The sequence below is a fragment of the Anarhichas minor genome, unplaced genomic scaffold, assembly GCF_050575085.1.
Source record: "Anarhichas minor isolate MPS153535 unplaced genomic scaffold, ASM5057508v1 ptg000024l, whole genome shotgun sequence".
Taxonomy (NCBI): Eukaryota; Metazoa; Chordata; class Actinopteri; order Perciformes; family Anarhichadidae; genus Anarhichas; species Anarhichas minor.
The window spans coordinates 1415294-1435600 of record NW_027466470.1 but is presented as its reverse complement, the minus strand read 5'-3'; the positions used below and the strand labels follow the sequence as shown (position 1 = coordinate 1435600).

Below are 20307 nucleotides of genomic sequence, written 5' to 3'. Positions count from 1 at the left end.
TACAATACACAAAATAAATCAAGTCACCTGATTTATTATAAACTGAGATTTTAACCTTCCGCTTTAGGGAACTGATTGTTAACATTTTTAGAAAATGTATAGATCAAAGTAAACAATCAATAATAAAGAATGCTGAGCTGAAACTCGGTTATTAATTGTAATATTATTTTTGCTTGGCACAATTTTGTTTAAATTGTGTCTTACCTGTTCAAACATGAAGGCAAACTCCACGCTGTCTTTGGGGACATTTTCTGAGTCTAAGAAGCAGTAGAGCTTGAAGTAAAACTTCCATCCGGTGTTGCGTTCGTCTGAGCTGGCTGAGAGCCTGGAGACCAGAGAGAATGTGTTGCTTTAGACACAAACACTAACAAACACAAACACTAACACACACAAACAGACACTGTGACGCTTACTTTTCAAACTTGGCGAGCACGTCGGCCACCACCGCACGGCTCTCGATGGCTTTCTGCGTCGTGTCGTTGTGTTCGAACAGAGCAAACATGTTCCTGCTGTCCTCCATGGCCAGACCTCGGATCAGCTTCTCCACCACCTGACACACAAAAACAACCAATGCCTCATAAACTGTACTTTCAAAAATGTGCAGATGAAATCAAACTATTTAAGAGAACATGTCTATAAATACAACCTGCCCGTCACTCACCTCTCCGGCTGTTGTGTGTGAGTTGATGGTGATCTTGCAGGAGCCTCCTCCATGGCAGTGAACCGTGGTGCTCATGTCCTGCCGGGCCACGATGGAGCGGATCTCCTCCTGCGACGGGACGTTCTCCCTGGCTCGAGTCTTCCTCAGGGAGTCCAGGGCGAAGGCGGCGTAACGATCCATCTCTGAGCCGGGTAGGAGCTCTCGAGTTCTGCAGGGGAAGCGATTTGGATCATTAACGATCTTCAGATTAATCTGTAAAGACAAGTTGTACTTTTCTGAAGACACAAACTCTCCGCAGCCATCCGTGAACATGCCACTACCTCTTCAGGTGGAACTTGAGGTATCTGAGGATGCTCCTGGTCGGGATGAAGGTGCAGGACATGCAGGTCAGGATCTTCCAGCTGCAGAGGTTCCCGGGGTTGCCGGGATGCGGCGGCCGCACCGTCTGCTTGATCAGCTGGCAGTAGAGCTCGTCCCGGAGCGGTTTCAGCTCCTGGCCGGTCTGCAGGATGCCCTGGATGATGGGCACCGGGTCGGCCACGCCCTCCAGGTGCTGCAGAGAGCCGAACACTTTGAGGGCTTCGTCCTGCAGCGTCGTGTAGCTTCTGTTTCTCAGAGCTGAACCGGGGCAGAGGTCAGAGGTCAGTGATGTGACGGGTGGTGCGTGATCATAGCTACTTATGCTACATCACCGTGTTTATTTAAAGCATAAAACTAGAAACATAGATTCATTTGTAATACTAAAACAGATTTTTAAAGAGGTGGAGTCACTGTTAAAGCAATGATGTGATTGAATTCCTGAATGTAAAATATTTGCATGTATTTTCACTTATGATACATTTCATAATCTGGTCTCTGATACTTGAGACTGAATATTTCAGTGTTTTTTGTGTCTTTATCTGTGCGACTCACCGCTGACGTGGATGTCTCCGTAGGGCAGCGGCAGCAGCGGCGAGTGCAGCGGGTGGTGGCTGAAGCGGAGGATGGGGTTCCTCTTGTAGATCTGCTCCACCACCTCCGAGTTCAGACAGTTCTCCTGCAGAGAGCAGAGAGAGAGTCCGCCTTCAACACGACGCTCTGCTGACTACCTGAGGGTTCACTACGGCTCTGCATCTGTGCTGAACTCTATCTGCAGCGAGCAGCAGGTGGGTTTGTCATTGTGGTAATTTAAGTTTCAGTTAGATCTTAATTATGGAATTATGACTCGTTATAGTCACAATTTAACAAAAAAACCACACTTTTCCATCACCTTGTTGCAACAGTTTGCATGTAGGAAGACATCCACGTTCACTTGATTACAGACTCTTACTTAACAAAGTGTTTCCTGCCCGATGCATGCTGGGATAGACTCTAGCGTCGGCTTTAAGCCGGGACGTTTCCTACCTTGATGTCCTGGACGAGCTGCTGGGTCGGCGTGTCGATGGGCGCTTTGGTGTCGATGACGTTCTGGATGGAGTTGGCCCAGCGCGTGGCCTCATTCAGCAGCTTACAGTAGAGACGGTACGCGTGTTTGCGGCCGTACACGATCACGTTCCAGTAGCCTGGAGGACGACACCGAGAGACAACGAGTCACATTAAACGACGCGGTGAAGGTACGATGGTTTCTGACTGTGAGGAAGAACGTGAAGCATTAATGTTAATAATGTTATTTTCTTTTTCTCACCGGTGTCTTTGAAGACCCTTTCGTCTGGCTGTGCCACCGAGCAGAGGCTGTTCAGCACCAGCGTTCCCAGCTTCAGGGCGTTACGCTCGGAGCTCTTGTAGTAGTCCAGGGAATTGTGGGTAAGCAGGAACCAGCGCTTCTTCAGCTTCAGCGAGGCCTTCGTACTGTTCCTCATCTCTTTGTGCAGCCAGCCTGGTGGAAACAAAGGAATCAGGACAACAGGTTTACAGTCAGCTCCACATTGCAGCAGCAATCACAACCCTATTGTGGAAGCACAACTGCTGTTTAATAATAATAATAATAATAATAATAATAATTAACTAGACATTTTCTGTCTGTTTGAGTTGTTTGTCAAGCCCCCATAAAGTCAGATAAATGCTGAACACGTTGATGGAGTGTGGTGTGAGCTGCCACACCGACTACACTGCAAAGCAGAACTTCATGTAAAAAGTATAACAAGTTTAAAATGTAAGAAGAACCCAATAAGTCAACGGCTTCCACAACAAACCTGCTGCTGTTCCTCTAACATTGTTCATATCTGTGAATCTGATCTATATGTCTGCCTGAAATGCATTCTGGGACGGACTCCAGCCCTGGAGCCGCCCTGTAAAAGGCTATCGAGGGTAAAGGGACGTCGAGCCGTCGCGTTGTCACCTCGGATGATGAACTCCTGGCCGTCGACCCGGGTGTCTCCTTTGGAGCGCTGCAGCAGGGTGATCCAGTGATGCATCTCCTCGGGCGTGTCGGCGTTGCAGTGCAGCACGCGGTTTGCCGTGATCATGACGAAGGAGTTCGGCCTGAGACGGTTCAGAGTTCACGGTCAGAGGAAGAAGAGAGAAGACAAGAATCTAACATAACTTTCTTATGACACTGTAAGACGGACTATACTATGTTTCCTTCATGACATACTGTACCATGACTTCTTATGATTCTTTATACAAAGTCTTAAAAAGTCAAAGTCTAACGTCATGATAGTAGTCAGTATATGATTTCATTTAGCTGCTTCTAGACTTTAGAGACCTTTCTTTCTGATTAGAAGTCTCTGACTCGCAGACGACCATATTTTCCACAAACTTTAAATGAAAACATTCTAATTGAGTCATTTCAGCAGTAATCAGTGACAGGACACCATCGAAGAAAGCTGTTATTATAGCTGAATACACTTATTGTAAGTCGCTTTGGATAAAAGCGTCTGCTAAATGACTGTAATGTAATGTAATGTAATGTAATGTTATTAAAGCTGTTATTAAAGCTAACGCGGCCGTTAAAAGTAGCATTCAAATGTTTTTATCTAACAGACACTTCAAATACTAAATAATAACAGAAGTGTGTGAAGCAGGTCTGCACAAAGAAAAGCCAGAGACGAGACGAGACTGAAGACGAGGTCCTCACCTCTCTGGATTATCTGCTGCACAAACCGAATCGATCATCCCCACATCCAGCGTGCCCTGAAGAGACAGAGGAGGCTCAGTGACAGGGTGCAGGGTTTGGATAATGAGATTGACCTTCTTCTGCCCCCATGGAAACCAATTATCTCACGCACGCATGCACGCACGCGCGCGCGCACGCACACACACACACACGCACACACACACACACACACACACACACACACACACACACACACACACACACACACGCGCACACACACACACACACACACACGCACAGAAAAGAGGATGTGGCTTGTTCAACACAAACGACCACAACAGAACAGAAAAGAACAAACGAACGAGGTCGAGTGGATTCAGAATAAACCTAACACTGTTCAGATGATGACTCAGTGGATTTTAAAGTCAAAGGAAACTGAAGGAAAGATGTAATTAAAGAGGAGATGAATTGTGTGGAGATGTATTAAGTGTAATTGATAATGTATTGTTATTGTCTAATTGTACCTTATTTATATTGAGGTTTCTATCATTTTAATATCTTTGGATTTATTCATTTATTTTCATATATATCTTGCCCAAATATTCTGCCTTCTCTCTCAGACTTGGCGAATAAAATATGCTATAAAAAGGTTATTTTTCCTGAAACACAAGTCAGGTTTTTCATAATCATCCAGCTAAAATAAATCAACATAAAAGGAGGTAATTTAGCTAAAGAATACGTCTCTTATGTCCTCGTAGACGGGACAGTAAAACAAAGAGTGCACCTCATGCTCGCACAACCAACAGTCTGTCCTCTGGAGTGGAATTAAACCTGCCGCCTTTAAGCTAATGGTAATGTTCCTGAGCCTAACTGAGCACACTGGCTGTATCAGACCACAGTGGTCCATGTTGTACATCAAGGATCAGGAATGTTTTGCATCGATGTGATTAAATATTTAGACGTTTCAGATATCTTTTCCTCTGGTTTAGCCAAAAACAGATACAGAAAATCTGTGTATCGATTTGTATTCTACAAATCATTTAAACTCCTGATTTGAGGCTTCAAACACAACAAAGGACAAACTGACATGTTATGTGTGAAGCAGCTGAATCAGGTAGAAATCTGAGCATTTATTCAGACTCTTCACATGAGTGCTTTGCTTCCCCCGGCAGTACTCACCACAGCATTCTGGGGGTTGGCCTGCTCGTCGTGCATCTCTCTGATCTCCTGCTCTGTAGAGCCGTGGACCTGACTCAGCACGCTGAACCACTGGCTGTAAACACGGAGACAACATCAGCATCAGCATCAGCATCAACATCAACATCAACACATGTTGTTTGAGTCAACTTCTCTCCCTAAACGGAGATATAATTGTGTGAACATGAAAAAACAAAAGGAACAATATATATTTGGGATAGTGTATCATGATTTATATTCAAAATAATTTTGTATTTTAAGCCGCATTTGCTTTTGTTTCACCTGCTATCAAATGTTAAACATATTGAAGTTAACACACCTCTGTTTCTCAGATGTAAAAAGAGTTCCGGTGTAAATTCAAGTATAAGATATAACCTTGAGGAAAATGTTGTATTAATGCATCCCTATTACTATCTGTCAGTAAGAACACAGGGATAATAAATACATGTGTGTGTAGAAATAATGTAAATGTAACGGGGACATGATAAAAGTAGAAGGAGTCAGAGAGAATGATAATGATAGTGTGACGTCAGCATTGTAATAATGTTTTGGGCTTCATCTCTGCATGAAAGATGATACACAGCGTACATTAAACAGTAATAATAGAAACAAACACAATGTACCTGGCGTCCTCGGCGGACTCTGCGATCAGGTGGAAGGTCCTCTCTGGCATCACGATGTTGATTCCGTTCTCCTTACCGGTGTTATCGATGATTTCTCTGCAGATCACAAGAAACAGAAACAGATGAATCTCTGTGTGGGTCGCCTTCGAGGGCTCAGCTTGAAATTCATTGTTGCAAAAACATCAAAAAATCAATTTATAGTACAGCACATCATAAAAAGGCAGTTTGGCATGCCATGAAAATACATAGTATAGTATGTCATGAAGGGTGTAATAACAAAGCGTGCAATAATAATAATAATAAAGTCATAATATAGTATAGTATAGTATTCTGGCCCTCAGAAAGGTGACGTGGAATTATGAATTATTATTGAATCACTGCGGTCTTACAATAGTTTCAATAAGTTTCAAAACAAGTACCAGAAAACAATAAAGGAATATAAATGTATGTAAGAAAGACACTTTGTTTAAAAGGTTCTGGATTTACACTTCTAGAAAAGAAGTTGGCAATTTTCAAGTTACTTCAAATCTGTTATTGTAAAATCAGCATCTAGTGGTCATTAGAAGAACTGCATCCTAGTTATTGAGACAATATTGTAATTATGATTATTTCATATGTCAGATGTCTGCTGTGTCCGTTTCCTTGAGTCTAAATCTCAGCCTGCATGTCCAATACGCAATAATGGAAATGAGCTTCTCCAACACTAATTACAGTCCACTCCTCATTCTGTTTGATTACTAAGAAGTAATAAAGTATTAATAATTGATGCTAGTTATTGTTGCCAGCAATAAAAGATAAAAAAGTGAACAAATTTGATGTCTTCGGGTCTTAAACTGACTCGGCCATGTTTGACTGGTCCTTACTTGGCGTCGTGCATGTCCAGCACCCCCTTCATCTTGTCCTCGCCGTCGTTCTCAAAGTACATGAGCTTGCTCTGCCGCAGCACGAACCAGCGGCGCTTCCAGTTGCGGCGGGACAGCGTCGACGAGCCGCCTCCCTTCTTGTGGAGCCAGCCCTGCTTCAGAGCCTCCTGCTTGGCCCGGAACCACAGGAAGGTCTCGTCCTTCAGAACGCACCAGCGCCGCTTCCACGTGTTCATCAGACCGCCTGCAGAGGAAACGCATGTCGTCACACTCTTCTGAACATATGAAAACGGTCGTGTTGCTAATTCTATTTTGGATGTTTTGTGAGTAAGTCAGAAACGTAAAAAAAGGATGTTTCTTTATTTCCATTGTGAGAGTTCAGGGTACGTAAAACAAGGTTGAAAATGGACGAAGTAACACTACAATATTGTTCCAAAGAAGGACTCATCTCTCCTCGTGGACTATAGAAGTCAGAGGTTATTTCAGTCCTTTTAATGTTTTTCTAAAGAAGCGTAAGTACTGAAGGAGATACCTTTGATGAAGAGGAAGCTGTGGAAGTACGGGAGCGTGACGCAGCTGTAGACGGAGTCCCGCCGGTACGACAGTTCGTCATCAGTGTCGAGTCTGTCGAAGTCGTCCTCGCTGTCCTCAAACTGGAATAAAAACAACAGCAATGAGACATTCAGGATGTGCAGCCCATTGGTTTGTGGACTAATGTTATGAAGCCTTGAGTTCGACGATGTTACCATATATTGAAGGATTGAAGAAGACTTGAAACTAGAGATTGAGACCATAAACTCATGTTTACAATGTTTACTGAGGTAATAAATCAAGAGAGAAGTAGAGTCATTTTCTCATAGACTTCTATACAACCAGAGGAATCGCCCCCTGGTGGACACTAGAGAGAATGCAAGTTTTAAGACACTTCACTCGGCAGAACCGGAGGTTGCCGCCTGGCACCAACTCACCGACGACTGGGCCCCCTCCGAGCTGAAGCGGTAGGCTCCTGAGCTGTTATAGGTGCCAACAGAGCCGCGGTAGTCAGGAGACCACTGGCCACTGCGAGGGTTGGAGAAGGCCACGCTGCCACTGGACACGATGGCGCCCTCGTCGTAGTCGTCATGGTCGTAGTCCGAATCCTCGTCCGGCGGTATGAGCTCCACCAAGTCATCGGACGGAGCCTCGGTCGAAGCCTGTGGGTGACAGTAGGCCGAGTCCCCGCTGGATGAGGTGGCGTGGCAGGGTGGAGGCACCGGCGGTAAAGGCAGCGGCTGGTGTTGCAGGGCGGTTGGCGGCAGCAGTGGGGTCACACCGTCATTGGCGTACGGGTCTTCTTCAGACGAGTCATCGCTCGTCCGGATCCCGCTCGTCCGCTGGCCGTCCGAGTGGCCGTGCTCGCTCGGGTTGGGCGAGTCCTTGAAGGCCTCGTCATCCGCCTCGAACCCTTCGTCGACCTCTTCCTCCTCGTTGCCTCTCCTCCGTCCGCTCTCCTTCTCCTCCCCTTCGCCGACTCCCAACGAGCTCTCGATGTTCCTCACGCACTCGTCGATCTCGTCGAAGTTCAGCGAGTCGAGGAACTGCTGCGCCGCCTTGCACGCCTCGTCCTCCAGGCGCCGGAGCTCCTGGTCGCGGAGGAGCTGCAGCCGGTTGAGTGAGGCCTCCGTCAGGGAGAGCTCCTGACGCTCCTTCTGCCTCTGCAGCGACTGGATCTCCCGCTCCAGTCGCAGGATCTCCTCCACCTGAGTAGCCTCGTGAGGAATGATTGCCTCGTCCGGTTCGGACGCTTCCTCGAGGGCCTCCGCCGACTCCGCCAACTGCGGCTCCTCCGAGGTGTCCGCTGATGCCGCAGCTGCTGCTGCAGGTTGAGGCAAAGCCAGAGAGGCCAACTCCTCAGCCAGAAGAAGCTCCTCCAGTCGTCTGGCCTCCTCAGCCTGAGGATGGAAAAAAAGACAAAAATATGAAAACTCTGTGACAGAAACACTTCCTGTCATCTGAATTAAATATTTGTTTAAATGCAATTTGAACGTGTTTAGAAACTGGGCTCCTCTGCAAAACAAATGATCAGTGAAATATCTAAAATCATAAAAATGAACTCCTAAATAATCGTGTTTCATCGTACCTCTCTGGCGAGTCTCTCAGCCTCCAGCTTCTGTCTCTCCCTGCAGAGACACAAACAGACAGACGGACGTCAGCTGACTGACGGTAAGAGATAAGATTCTACCGGAGAAACAAGTCATTTCATTTCCTGTCTCATCGTGGCATTAAAATCCCATAAAAGCTATGAAGAATACAGATTGTAAAGGCCCGACACATCAATCCAAACAACAACAGTATTAGTTATATGTGTAAATATTAAGTTAAAAAACTAGACTCATGACTCATTCATTGTGGCTATAACTGCTCATCCGAACTGCAAACTACTTTCATTTGAACTACACACAGCCCTGAAAAGTAACGAGTAAAATGCAGCAGACATGACAGTATTTAGGGTTTTAACGGGTTACATGAGAGTAGCAACTGGTAGAATTTCTATGCCAAATACCACTAACTCCTCCTTTTACTTGACTAGCCCACCTCTCCAGCTGCTCCTCCTCCTCCCTCCTCTTCCTCTCCTCCTCCTCCCTCCTCTTCCTCTCCTCCAGCAGCTGGCTGAAGGCCCGTCGGGCCAGCTGGCCTCTGACGCGCTTCTGGAAGGTGAGCGCCGCCCAGCGGACGAGCAGGAACTTCCTCCTCCAGTAGAAAGCCCGGTAGTTCTTCTGGATGACCACAATGCACTGCAGCAGCTTCCTGTACTGCTTCCTGTGTGTGTGGGGGACAGCGTCGGCAAATCAGCACGATCAGTCAACGAACGGGACTTTGGGTCAGAACGAACACGTCACTTGTTTCTGATCTATTTAACTTTAAACATCGAGTCGTACCGGGCCATGTAGCCCATGACGTGGGCCTGGATGATCACGGCGGCCCTCAGCACCTCCATCTCCCTCTGCTTCTCCAGGCGATGCTCCAGAGACTCCCGGAGGAACACCTGAGAGGGGAGGAGACGAGGAGGACGACATAGGGAGAGAGGAAGTGAGGACAAAGGAGGGAGACGAAGGGGACAGAGGCCAAAGAACAAACCATTAGTTATTCTATCCGTTGTTCATCAGACCAGCGCTGCACATACACACTTTAAATGAATAAATGAATGTTTCAAAATATGCATTCACAGGAAAAAACTGTTTAATTACAAAAATAGAGAATATTCTTAGAATAAAATGAGAAGGTGGGGCTGATGAGGAGATCATTACAGATCAATAACATGACTTTTTTAACTTGTCTTGTCATTTTGTCTTTGATTTAAGTTGAGATAAATGTTTGCATGGATATTAATGTGTCAAACATCTCATCACATCTTTGTATGACATCATTTCAGTGTCAAACGCATTTTTTCATTTCTACGACACTTTCCCCTCATTATTATTGTCATTAACAATGAATGTGTTGTTTTTTAGAAGTTTCGTGTATAAAAGTCAAAAAATAGTTGAAAAAGTAAAGTCAATTAAATGTTGGAGTTAATCCAGATGACTTTTTAAAAGCTTATCATCGGTCCAGAAGTTTACAGGAACAAGGATTCACATGCAGGTTACAGTAATGCTACCAAATAGTAATAATGTGAAAATGTATCGGTGCTATGAACCTACACGTTTTTGAATACATGTGACTAATTTAGAAGAGTATAATATGAACATATATCTGCTAGCCTCTGCTTAACACAGTGCATCCACACACATTTTGAATTTGCAAGTGAACAGAATGAAAGAGAGACAGTCCCTCCTCTTTCCTATAACATCCCATTTAACACGCACTCCCTTCCACAAGAACAATCGAAGCGAACAAAGCGGCCGACGATAAATCAAACCCAGATCCCCCTCTCCTTTCTGTTCCCTCTGCTAAAGACCGCAGATTACTGCAGCCGGTGATTTCGGCTACATCTCTCCGTGAAAAGACTGTTTCTTTTTTACAGGCAGCTGCACGCTGTAGGAGCCGAGCTGTCGCCCATTGATAGAGAAACTGGGCCCGCTGAGGGACGCCGGGGGTTAATCCGATTAGGGAGGGAGGAAAATGAGATATGGGACGTTTGGTCTCGGGCGACAGAGACGGCAGGGAAATGTCACGGTGCTACGGGGGGAACAGCGGTACAGATTGCCTTTCTCCTGTTGAATGATGTTGTGTGTGTGTGTGAGAGTGTGTGTGTGTGTGTGTGTGTGTGTGTGTGTGTGCTGTTGGCAGGGTGACAGAGTGTTGAATCCTCAGTGGTGAGGCACTAATGAGATTTTCAGGAGGAAATGTAAACTCGCCTGGGTGATTTGGAACGTCACCGACGAGCAGGTTAATTAACGAGGAAACATGCAGTACATGGCCCAGCACGTGCACACACACAAACACACACATACACACAAAACCACCAGTGTCTCCCTTGAATGGTCAGATTGTAGAAGACTTTGCAGCAGCAGTGAAAGCCGTCACAGCAGATTAAAACTCTGAAACCAGCCGATGCAGCTGGATAATTCCTCTATTCAGAAGTAGAACAAAAGTACAACATGAACAGAGGTAGAGGTATTCAGAGCAGAAGAAACAGTACTGCCGTGTATATATATACTCTATTACTAAGGACAGGTGCAAACCTGCAAAAAGCTGACACACTGCTGGTTTAGAGGTGTTGAAGATGAAACATAATAAGAAAAATGAAGTATATAAAATATACTTGATATAAGTATATGAATATATATTGAGAAAAATATATTTATCCAAATAAAGAAAAATGGAAACTGAGAATGGTTGTGCTTGTGGAGTGCTGGCTGTCCAAGCTTATGTTGTTCAGTAAATTAACTTTTTATCTGTGTGCTACAGACACAAGCACACATACACACACATTCAAGTGCACTTACAAAACCACACACATGAAATAAAAAGTTTAGCCTCGTGAGGACCAGGTCCCCACAATGTGTGATCAGATTAATGTCCCCACGACGTAACACGCACAAGAATACACACACACAAAACACACCGTCGTTTTAATAAACAACTTCCAACACGAAATCACACATGCTCGGTTAAGAGTGCACACATTTACATCCAAATGAATTGAACGACTAATCCTCTTTAATCATTACTATGCTAATTAGCGGGACAAAAGCCACGCTAAGCCTCGGCGCACTTTTGATTCTTGCCGTCGGGGCCTTTGGGGAGCGCCGCTCGCCGTGATGGGTCAGGCCCGCAGAGAGAGAACGGAACCCTGGGAGAAGCACGAAGAGCCACATCACTTCCAGGAAATTAAGTTTGAGGTTGTAAGAGTTGGACAATAGCGAGGACATGTGCCGACTGAAAAGGGGCTGCAGGCCGGCTCGATGTAAATCTCACCGCGAGAGGCAGCGGGACAAAGTGGACGAATCCCTCCGAGGGTAATAGAAGTGATTTAACGGTTTACAGGCAAGTCAGAGCAGCAGGAACGGCTTTGTGGTTCAGTGCTGAGAGACGCTCTACACAGGGCTCTCTCAGCAGCCATGTTGGATGTTCTACAGCAGGTGATCTCAACCTGTTATAACTGAAGGCCCACTTCTGATTGTTAAAAAAAAATTTAAATAAATGACAAAACATAAAAAAAGAGAAAAAATAGTCTGTAAATATGTGCCTTTGTCAGCTGTAATGAACGCCATTATGAATCCAAATTTAACGTAATCAGGATCATATTTCCTTACAACATGAAGCTTTAACTGGCACAGGGTCGTCCCCGACATCACTTTTTAGTTTTAAAGACTGATTTTGATTGTTTGTCACTGCATCCAAGATAATGTTAGCTAGCTACAGTGGCAAAACCAGGCGGCAACCTCCGGTTCTGCCGAGAGAAGCTTCATGTGTTAAAGCTGCATTCTCTCTAGTGTCCACCAGGGGGCGACTCGTCTGGTTGTATAGAAGCCTATGAGAAAATGACTTCTTCTCTCTTGATTTATTACCTCAGTAAACATTGTAAACATGAGTTTATGGTCTCAATCTCTAGTTTCACGTCTTCTTCAATACAGCATGATGTTCATTTAGTACATTACAGTCTGTGGGCAAAACAAGCTCATCTCTACATGATGATGTGATATTCAAACGTAATTGCTCATTAAAAATAATTCTTAATTAGTTCTTTTAATTGATGTGAATTTTAGAGCGCTTTTAGATATAAGAATCTAAGCTAACTATTTGGCAGTACCTCCACGGCCCACTAGATGGCGCTGAGAGACCCACTGTTCTAAAGCAGATTCTGCAAATTACAATACAAACCAATGTGTGCGCCTCTCAATAAGTGAATCTTCTAAGGAGATTTCTGACAACACAAAACAAAAAATAAGGGCTCTTCTGTAAATTTAGTAAATTCCATTGCTGCTTATTATATAGACGCAATAAAACCCAAAGAAGAGAAGAAGAAGAGGCTCAAACAGCCTTTACCCGAAAGGCTTCTTTACCCTTCAAACTCTGAAGATGTCCTCAAGAAGAATACATATGAATCTATTTAAATCCATATTAATTTATGTATAACATGCATTTATGTACGGTCAATGGTATATATGTGATGGCTATGTGTGGATACACATAATATCAAATGATGCTTTGAGTAATGAAGGTATTTGTTTTCTGTGATGCTGCTGCGCTTTAACTGATAACTGACAATCTAACAGTGAAAAAAGGTCCCACGTTTACATCTTAAAAAAAGGTTTGCATGTTCTTTTTTTTATCGGAACAACAACTATTTTCTTTTACCTTAACAAGCTTTAATATATTCTGTGATTTTTGGTCATTTTTATTGTTTGCTGAGTCATTCAGATTTCTCTTTTAATGTGCAAATACATGAATGTGTGTAAACAATTGATGGAAAGATGGACTGAGCTAATATCTTATCATTCAGGTGACACGTGACTCTTAATTCAGTTTCTTGTGGTATTGTTGGTCCTGGACACACACACACACACACTAATGACCATTCATCCGTTCAGCCATCCTCCACTGCTGTCACCTCTTGCAGCATCACACAGTCATGCTGTGATTAGGGATCTGTGTCCCCCATCTGTCATTTCCCCACAGCAATCTCACACACACACACACACACACACACACGTTGGCAGTAGGTATATCCTCTCTGATCCGGTGTAGTGGAAGCAGAGAGCAGAAGACCGGGGGGATGAAGACTGGATCCAATAATTGTTGGATTCCACGCTTCAGATGCTCTGGACTTCAATTATATATGATCACACTCACGCACACGCACACACACACACACACACACACACACACACACACACACACACACACACACACACACACACACACACACACACACACACACACACACACACACACACACACACACACACACACACAGGTACCTGTGCTCTGGAATGGTTTCATCGAGTTGTATTTCTTGTAAGACGCCTGAAGCCAAACTAAGCCTTGAGGGCAGCCAGCATGGTTTGGCGAAAGCAAGACTTGCATCCAGTCGTATTGATGTGAGAGAGGAATGAAAGCGATCGGACGCTTTGAGCCGGAGGCGGAACCAACGGCGGGACAATCAGGAGCTCAGGATTTGACAGGAACAAGTCAGTTAAGCTGCAGAGAAGCGAGCAGGAGGGATGTTTCCCACCGCTGATTGACAGGAAATGCAAATCTGAGGGAGAAATTGTTTCTGTCGTTGACGCATTTATTTGAATGAGCCAAAGGAGCCTCAGACAGCGTGTGTGTTAGCAGCCTGGCAGGCGTTTTGTGATTGTTCTCAGAGTGAGAGGGTGAAGTGTTTTGCTCGCTGCGCTCTATGTGATTTGTTCACTTTTATTCTGCTGTCTTGGCAAGAAAACCTTGGAAAAGAGATTAGAAATGTCAAAACGGTACAAAAAAGTAGAAAAAAAGAGTCAAACTAAAAAGCAACAATCAGAGACCTGAGGCAATGCAACAGGATCCCAGCAGACCAGATTCGGCCTGAATGAGGGCCCCTGAAGACTTCAAGATATTTGATAATTTCTCAAACTTATGTGATCAAACGCCATAGAAATTACAAAATACGAAAGCAAATAACATCTGCGCCTCACCTTGGTCTTTCCCAGCTGCCACTCTGCACTGCTGCTGTCGTAGCGGTGCAGCAGCTGGACGCAGCTCCCCCTGTGGTCGTCCGGCATCACCGCGCCCGGCATCAACACCTTGTACCTGGAGAGCAGGTGAGGTGAAGCAGAAGTCCAGCGCTTGTTGTGGTTCTCATGGTGAAGCAGCAAGGATCTAGTCTGCATATCATTTTTATGGTGTTCTAAACAAAGTTATTTTCTGAAATTGCTAACTGGCTTCAGTTTAAACAGAGCAACCATCTATATCTGTCACATAAGAATAAAGGATGATACATGTATTCATGTAATATATGACGACGGTGCTGGAAGTCTCGGTGTCGGGACAAACCTGGAGCAGAAGTCTTGGAAAGGTCTCCGGACGGGGAACCCGGTGCGTCGAATCCTGACCGTCTCCAACATGCCGGAGTATCTGAGCTGGTTCAGAACCAACGTCTGGTCGAACTGGTCAGGCATCTAGAGGCAGACGAATGTGACAAACAGGATGAATATGAGGCCGTTTGACTGCAGGACAGTCACATCTGATAGATATTTAAATAATGATTAAGTGTATTAAGTGAAAAAATCTGTAATAAGTGAGAACTTTAACACCACAGCAAACTTCCATGAATGTTCCTCTGTCATGTAATCAATGCATCAGCTGCTCTCACAACACTCCTCTAGTATTGATCATCCAGGACATCGTGATCTCTCATGCAGCACTAGTGGACGGAGGAGTCATTTTGTTTTTTACAGCTGTGGTGATGTGTGATGGATTTGGGATTGTGACTCGGTTCCTGTGTAGAGCTCTGAACGTGTTCTTTCATAGGATGCTCTGCTGTGTTGAAAGGGTTCATGATTCTGTACTGAGCTTTGCATTCTGGGTAAGAATCCAGGAAGCTGTGTCCGTCTGACGAATGTAAGTTTGATGTTGTTGTGTCAACAGAGGCTTCATCAGAGCTGTTTGATGGAAACCCTGAGACTGAACCAGACAGTTGACATGCTTTAAAACCAAAACTACGAGCCAAAGAGGCGAACAAGGACATATTTCACAGCTCTTTAAATCCCTTTGAGTGCTGAATCTGTCAAACCACGTCATATGATGTCTGCAGGAAAACCACACGCCACTCCCATCCCTTTAAACGCATATACACACATTCCCACACATTCCCAGACACACAGCCCTGCATACCACTCATTCACAGCCTTGAACCCAGAGAGAGAAGCGCGTACGACGGCAGCAACAAATCAAAACCCCTCCAAAAAAAAACACACACTTGGCATTGAGATACCATTATGAAGAGGCCATTTCTCGGGGACCCCTCTCGCCCTGTAACCTCAGTGGGCGTAGGGGGTAGGGGCTGTAGGGGGGGTTGGGGGGGCTGGGGGCGCTCAGGATAAGAGTGGGCTTTCATAGCCGCTCGTAATGCCCCCTTTATCCAGCGCACATCTCCCCTGATGGCCCGTTGATGGCCCATTTGAGCCGCTGAGATGAAGGGAGGCCAATTCACCACCAGATCTTGACTGAGTGGACTGAATGGGGCCCTTTAGCTGCCACAGGCCGCGGAGAGTGCCTCATTAGCATAAATGTACATTTGCATGCGGCCGGGCCGCAGCGCGCACAAAGCCGAGCGGGTCAGGAAGCTGCCCTCCTGTTTTCTACCTCCAGCGTTTCCTCCTGTTTTCGCTCAGATTCTTGGACGTCAACAGCCGCTCGTTGTGGGAGGCAACCTGGTGAATTAAAATGTCTCCTCGTTCTTTAGTTCAGTCTCTGGAACACAACCCAGAGAAGCTCCATGCTGTGTCAAAGAGCTGCCGGAGACACTGCGCTGTCTCACTTCAGTCATCACATTGTCTGTGTCAGACAGGTCCGTTCTGTCCTTTTCTATTCAGTATTTCTAGTAATGACTCAACTAAAGCTGCCTCAAGTGAGAATAAAAAGCTCAAACTGACATGAATTCAGCCTTTGTACCTCAGAAATTAGTGTCACGGTTGGAATATTTGGCAGAAAGTTGGAGAAAATCGCCCAAAACTCAATTTAAACAGGACAGAAAATAATAGTTTTCCCTCGTCATTGGCTACTGTACCTATTCTTACAGATACGGTTCCATGGGAGACACTGGAAGGGGAGGACTTTGCCTCTTTATGCCAAACGTTTTTGGTATCACCAGTTTATGTCCCATGAGACTGAAACGTTCCGTTGTCCACATATTGCCTTGTAGTGTAGAATCAAAGGTTCTTGGTGGGGTTGTTTTGGAAAAGATGCCTCAATAAGCGTTCGATTTTAAAATGTTTTGGGATAAAATCAACTGTCCATCAACTCAGAACAACAGACAGACCACCTCTGGCCTCTACAGGGGCGTGACAACAGCAGCCCGAGGGGTAAAGACTCAGTGTCCTTTCTCAGCCCGACTTCCCTGCTAAAAGACTCGGGGCATTCAACAGGGACAAAGGGGGGCGTGGTGGCGGTCCGCTCCCGAGGGGGTTGGGAACCGGCGGGGGAAGACATCAGGATGATGAGCCGACCATCGTTCAACAGCTACGGAGATGATCCTGAGTCTTTGTACTTTAATCGTTTGTCATTCTGTAGCTGATTTTCAACAAATATTCATAAGATTCCATGAATTTCTTGACCACTCAAACGAGAAAATAGAAAGCAGTTTGAACAGACTGGAACAATCCTGGATGAAGTGAGGATGTCCATCTGTGTCGATTCGGTCCACAGGTTCTTACACATTTCTGTCCAAATACTCTAATCTGGATCGTGTGTGTGAGCAACTGTCATATTGGGTTGAAATTGCATTTCAGCAGCCACCGAGAGGCAGCGACAGATAACTGGATTCATCGCCCAGAGATTTGATTTTCTCATTTCCTCAGGCCACCTTTGGATAACACAGAATGTTTCTTCAGAGTTTTATACTTTCTTCTGCACCAAAATGAGTTTCTGCCACTGACTGAACTCTAAACCCTCACATTTGAGGGTTTGAATATTGATGAATGCATCACCCGACTGCTGTCCCAAACTGAGTGGTTCATAGCAGAGAAATGTCTCTGCATATTATTGTTCTACCTTTAATTAAACGCGTTTGAAGACCTTTGATCTGTACAAGGATCAACATTCTTGCTTTAAACTAAGAACATCTGAGAGCATCTAGAACCCAAAGACCTGCGTGTCTCTTTGTCAGGAGTCCTGTTTGCTTCTGGGAGTCCAGGTCTGAATGTGGGATTATCACTCACTGCTCAGTCGGGGCTCCTTCTCTGAGGTGATTTTGGGGGAAACAATGTTTTCCGCTCAGAGAAGGACATAAATCCAACCTAAATCCCCGACCCCGCTGGATTTAAGCCTGAGCCAGTTTGGAGGAGGATTCTTGTGGGTTTGATTTCTCAGAAAACATTAATGACACAAAGGAAAGCTGCAGAGGTAGAGCGACTGAGGAGGAACCAGTAAAAACAAAAACCAGATATCAATTAAGTCTCTGTTAGCTGTAAAGAAGATGATCTGCAGCTTCTTTGTGCAGGTTCTCGTCATGGTTAAGAACGTTCTAAACTACAATAAATAACAGACAGATGCACTGACTCTAACACACTGCAGCTCACTGTTCAATGCTCTCGTTCCTGTTTTAAAAAGAGACATTTCAGAACATCAACATGACAGAGAGCAGCTGTGATCGACGGGCGCATCGAACCATTTCTCTCTGTTATTGAATGATCTGTCAATTATTCTTTCGATGAATCAATTAGTAGTTTCAGTCAATAAAATGCCCGAAAAGAGTAAAAAATATCTGGGACCAAGCAAACACGTTCGGCATGTTCGCTCAACAGATGAGTCGCACACAAAGTGATTTCAACTCAACAGAAGGGATTCAAAATGACAACAAATCCTAAAATATCGGCACCTTAAGACACACAGATGTTATTTCCCATCTTTGCGTCACAACCATTGAATTCAAGAGGCACAAATATAAGATCCCATTAGAAGCTCTTCTTACACAACAGTCGCCAGAGAAACTACTTTCCCCTGATAATCATGTCATTAACGGAACAGTCTGCTCATTATGTCGTCAGCACGGATCAGGCTTTGATAGTCATGGTGCACTCTCACAGCGGTTAGACCTGCAGGCTCTAATGTTTCATCGTTTCCCTTTACTCGAAATTCGATGCGGATCAGTTTGGTTCTGAAAGCCTTCGAGTCCAATTAAGGAGACGACAAACAGGAAGCTGAGGGTCTGTCTGTTGCTCCACAGCACGAGTTATGAAACAGCACAGCAGAGTAAAGAATCATTAATAAAGAATAAAGCTGCTGCATCTTTTTCTTTTGCAGGATCTTTGGATCGGTAGAATAATTACAGAAACTGTGTTCCAGTTTTCTCACCTTTGTACCAAATTCAAGCTCCGTGCAATATTAAAACTGCAGCCGTCCATAAATTGATATTGCTTTTAATTACTGCTGCGTCTCTATTTTCAACAATCTGATTAGTTTTGGTCCAAAAGTTGAAGCTGATTGAGCAGCAGAGTTGGATACGAATTCAAAATGCACGGTGTAAAATCACCTTTAGACGTTAAATGCATGCATGGCATCTCTACTCTTTCTTTTTAGATGTTCCTTAGCAGATGACACTTTCCTCAGTGGACAGAAACTAGACTCTTCTGTGTGCAAAACACAGGAAATCAAACTGCCTGAAAAGCCTGAAACGATGAGAAACTCTCTCTGAGCATCTGTATCATGTAGCCGAACACAAACCGCTGCGTCTCTCCTCGTTCCACAGCACTTGAACCCTCCTGGACGCTCAAAAACCCCGTGCAACAAGCGGCACACTCGAACGCACCGCTTCCCATTTAAATGAAGAACAAGCCTCGGGTCTCACCGTGCATCGCAGCTCGGAGCTTCGCTTCCTTCAGCGGTTTGTCAGATCAGAGAGAAACGAGGGAAAGGACAGAAAACTTCTCTCTGTCTCTGCTCCCAACACACACACACACACACACACACACACACACACACACACACGCACACACACGCATACACTGCCACCACAGAGTCAAACAAAGGCTTTCAAACCCAGAACTCCTCCCCCCCCCCCCCCCCCTTCTGTGTGGAGAGGGAGGGCCGTGGTTGCCATGGCAATGCATCTCCTGCTGAGGCTAATTTGTGCCACTTGTAGGTCCGGACAGAGAGAGAGAGTGTGTGTGTGTGTGTGTGTGTATATGTGTGTGTGTGTGCGTGTGTGTGTGAGAGAGAGAGAGAGAGAGCAGCCTGTTTACATTCAAACATGGAGTGCTGACTTTTGTGTCGACTCACTGCAGCTCACTGGTGTGATGCTGCCTCAGACTGGCTGAACATCAACTACCAGCCAACTGGCAGTGTATATACACATATATATACACGTTTATACATGTTTATACATGTGTATATATGTATATATACACACACACACACACACACACACACACATAGAGAAAATAAGGAGAGAATAAAAAATAAATGGAGACGCAAAGTACAAATGATGTTCCAGCTTTTATGAAAATACGAATCCAGATGTTGCAAATGCAAAATGTAGTTTAAAAATGGACAAAACTATTTGTGGTTAGTTTGGGATAGTTTGAAGTGTAGTCTCATGAATATTGTGGTATTGATCAGCCTGACTGGAATATCTTTCCGTTTGTTATATTTATCCAAAACAAACCACAAACACGCATCACTTCCTGTGTGGCAGGAAGAAGCGAGATGGTCTCAGCTGATTGCTCTCATCTTCATCGAGTTAAAAAGAAACAGGACGAAGGTTGAATCAGCGCCGGGCCCCGGAGCTCAGACGGAGCCTTTGAT

General features: G+C 44.9%; 1 protein-coding gene across 1 annotated transcript in view; it reads right to left on the bottom strand.

Annotated features, from left to right (window-relative positions):
* myo10 (myosin X) overlaps nucleotides 1-20307 on the bottom strand; it is a 106448-nt gene that overhangs the window by 3941 nt on the left and 82200 nt on the right. Inside the window, exons 20-38 of the mRNA XM_076098006.1 lie at nucleotides 14839-14963; nucleotides 14481-14595; nucleotides 9297-9403; nucleotides 8953-9177; nucleotides 8498-8537; nucleotides 7347-8309; nucleotides 6911-7031; nucleotides 6379-6622; nucleotides 5516-5611; nucleotides 4875-4968; nucleotides 3717-3772; nucleotides 2979-3121; nucleotides 2325-2516; nucleotides 2045-2202; nucleotides 1574-1697; nucleotides 982-1279; nucleotides 662-869; nucleotides 414-550; nucleotides 205-325 (exon numbers count right to left, since the gene is read on the bottom strand). Of these exons, the coding sequence (XP_075954121.1) occupies nucleotides 205-325; nucleotides 414-550; nucleotides 662-869; nucleotides 982-1279; nucleotides 1574-1697; nucleotides 2045-2202; nucleotides 2325-2516; nucleotides 2979-3121; nucleotides 3717-3772; nucleotides 4875-4968; nucleotides 5516-5611; nucleotides 6379-6622; nucleotides 6911-7031; nucleotides 7347-8309; nucleotides 8498-8537; nucleotides 8953-9177; nucleotides 9297-9403; nucleotides 14481-14595; nucleotides 14839-14963 (3567 nt within the window). The remainder of the gene's footprint in view (nucleotides 1-204; nucleotides 326-413; nucleotides 551-661; nucleotides 870-981; nucleotides 1280-1573; nucleotides 1698-2044; nucleotides 2203-2324; nucleotides 2517-2978; nucleotides 3122-3716; nucleotides 3773-4874; nucleotides 4969-5515; nucleotides 5612-6378; nucleotides 6623-6910; nucleotides 7032-7346; nucleotides 8310-8497; nucleotides 8538-8952; nucleotides 9178-9296; nucleotides 9404-14480; nucleotides 14596-14838; nucleotides 14964-20307) is intronic.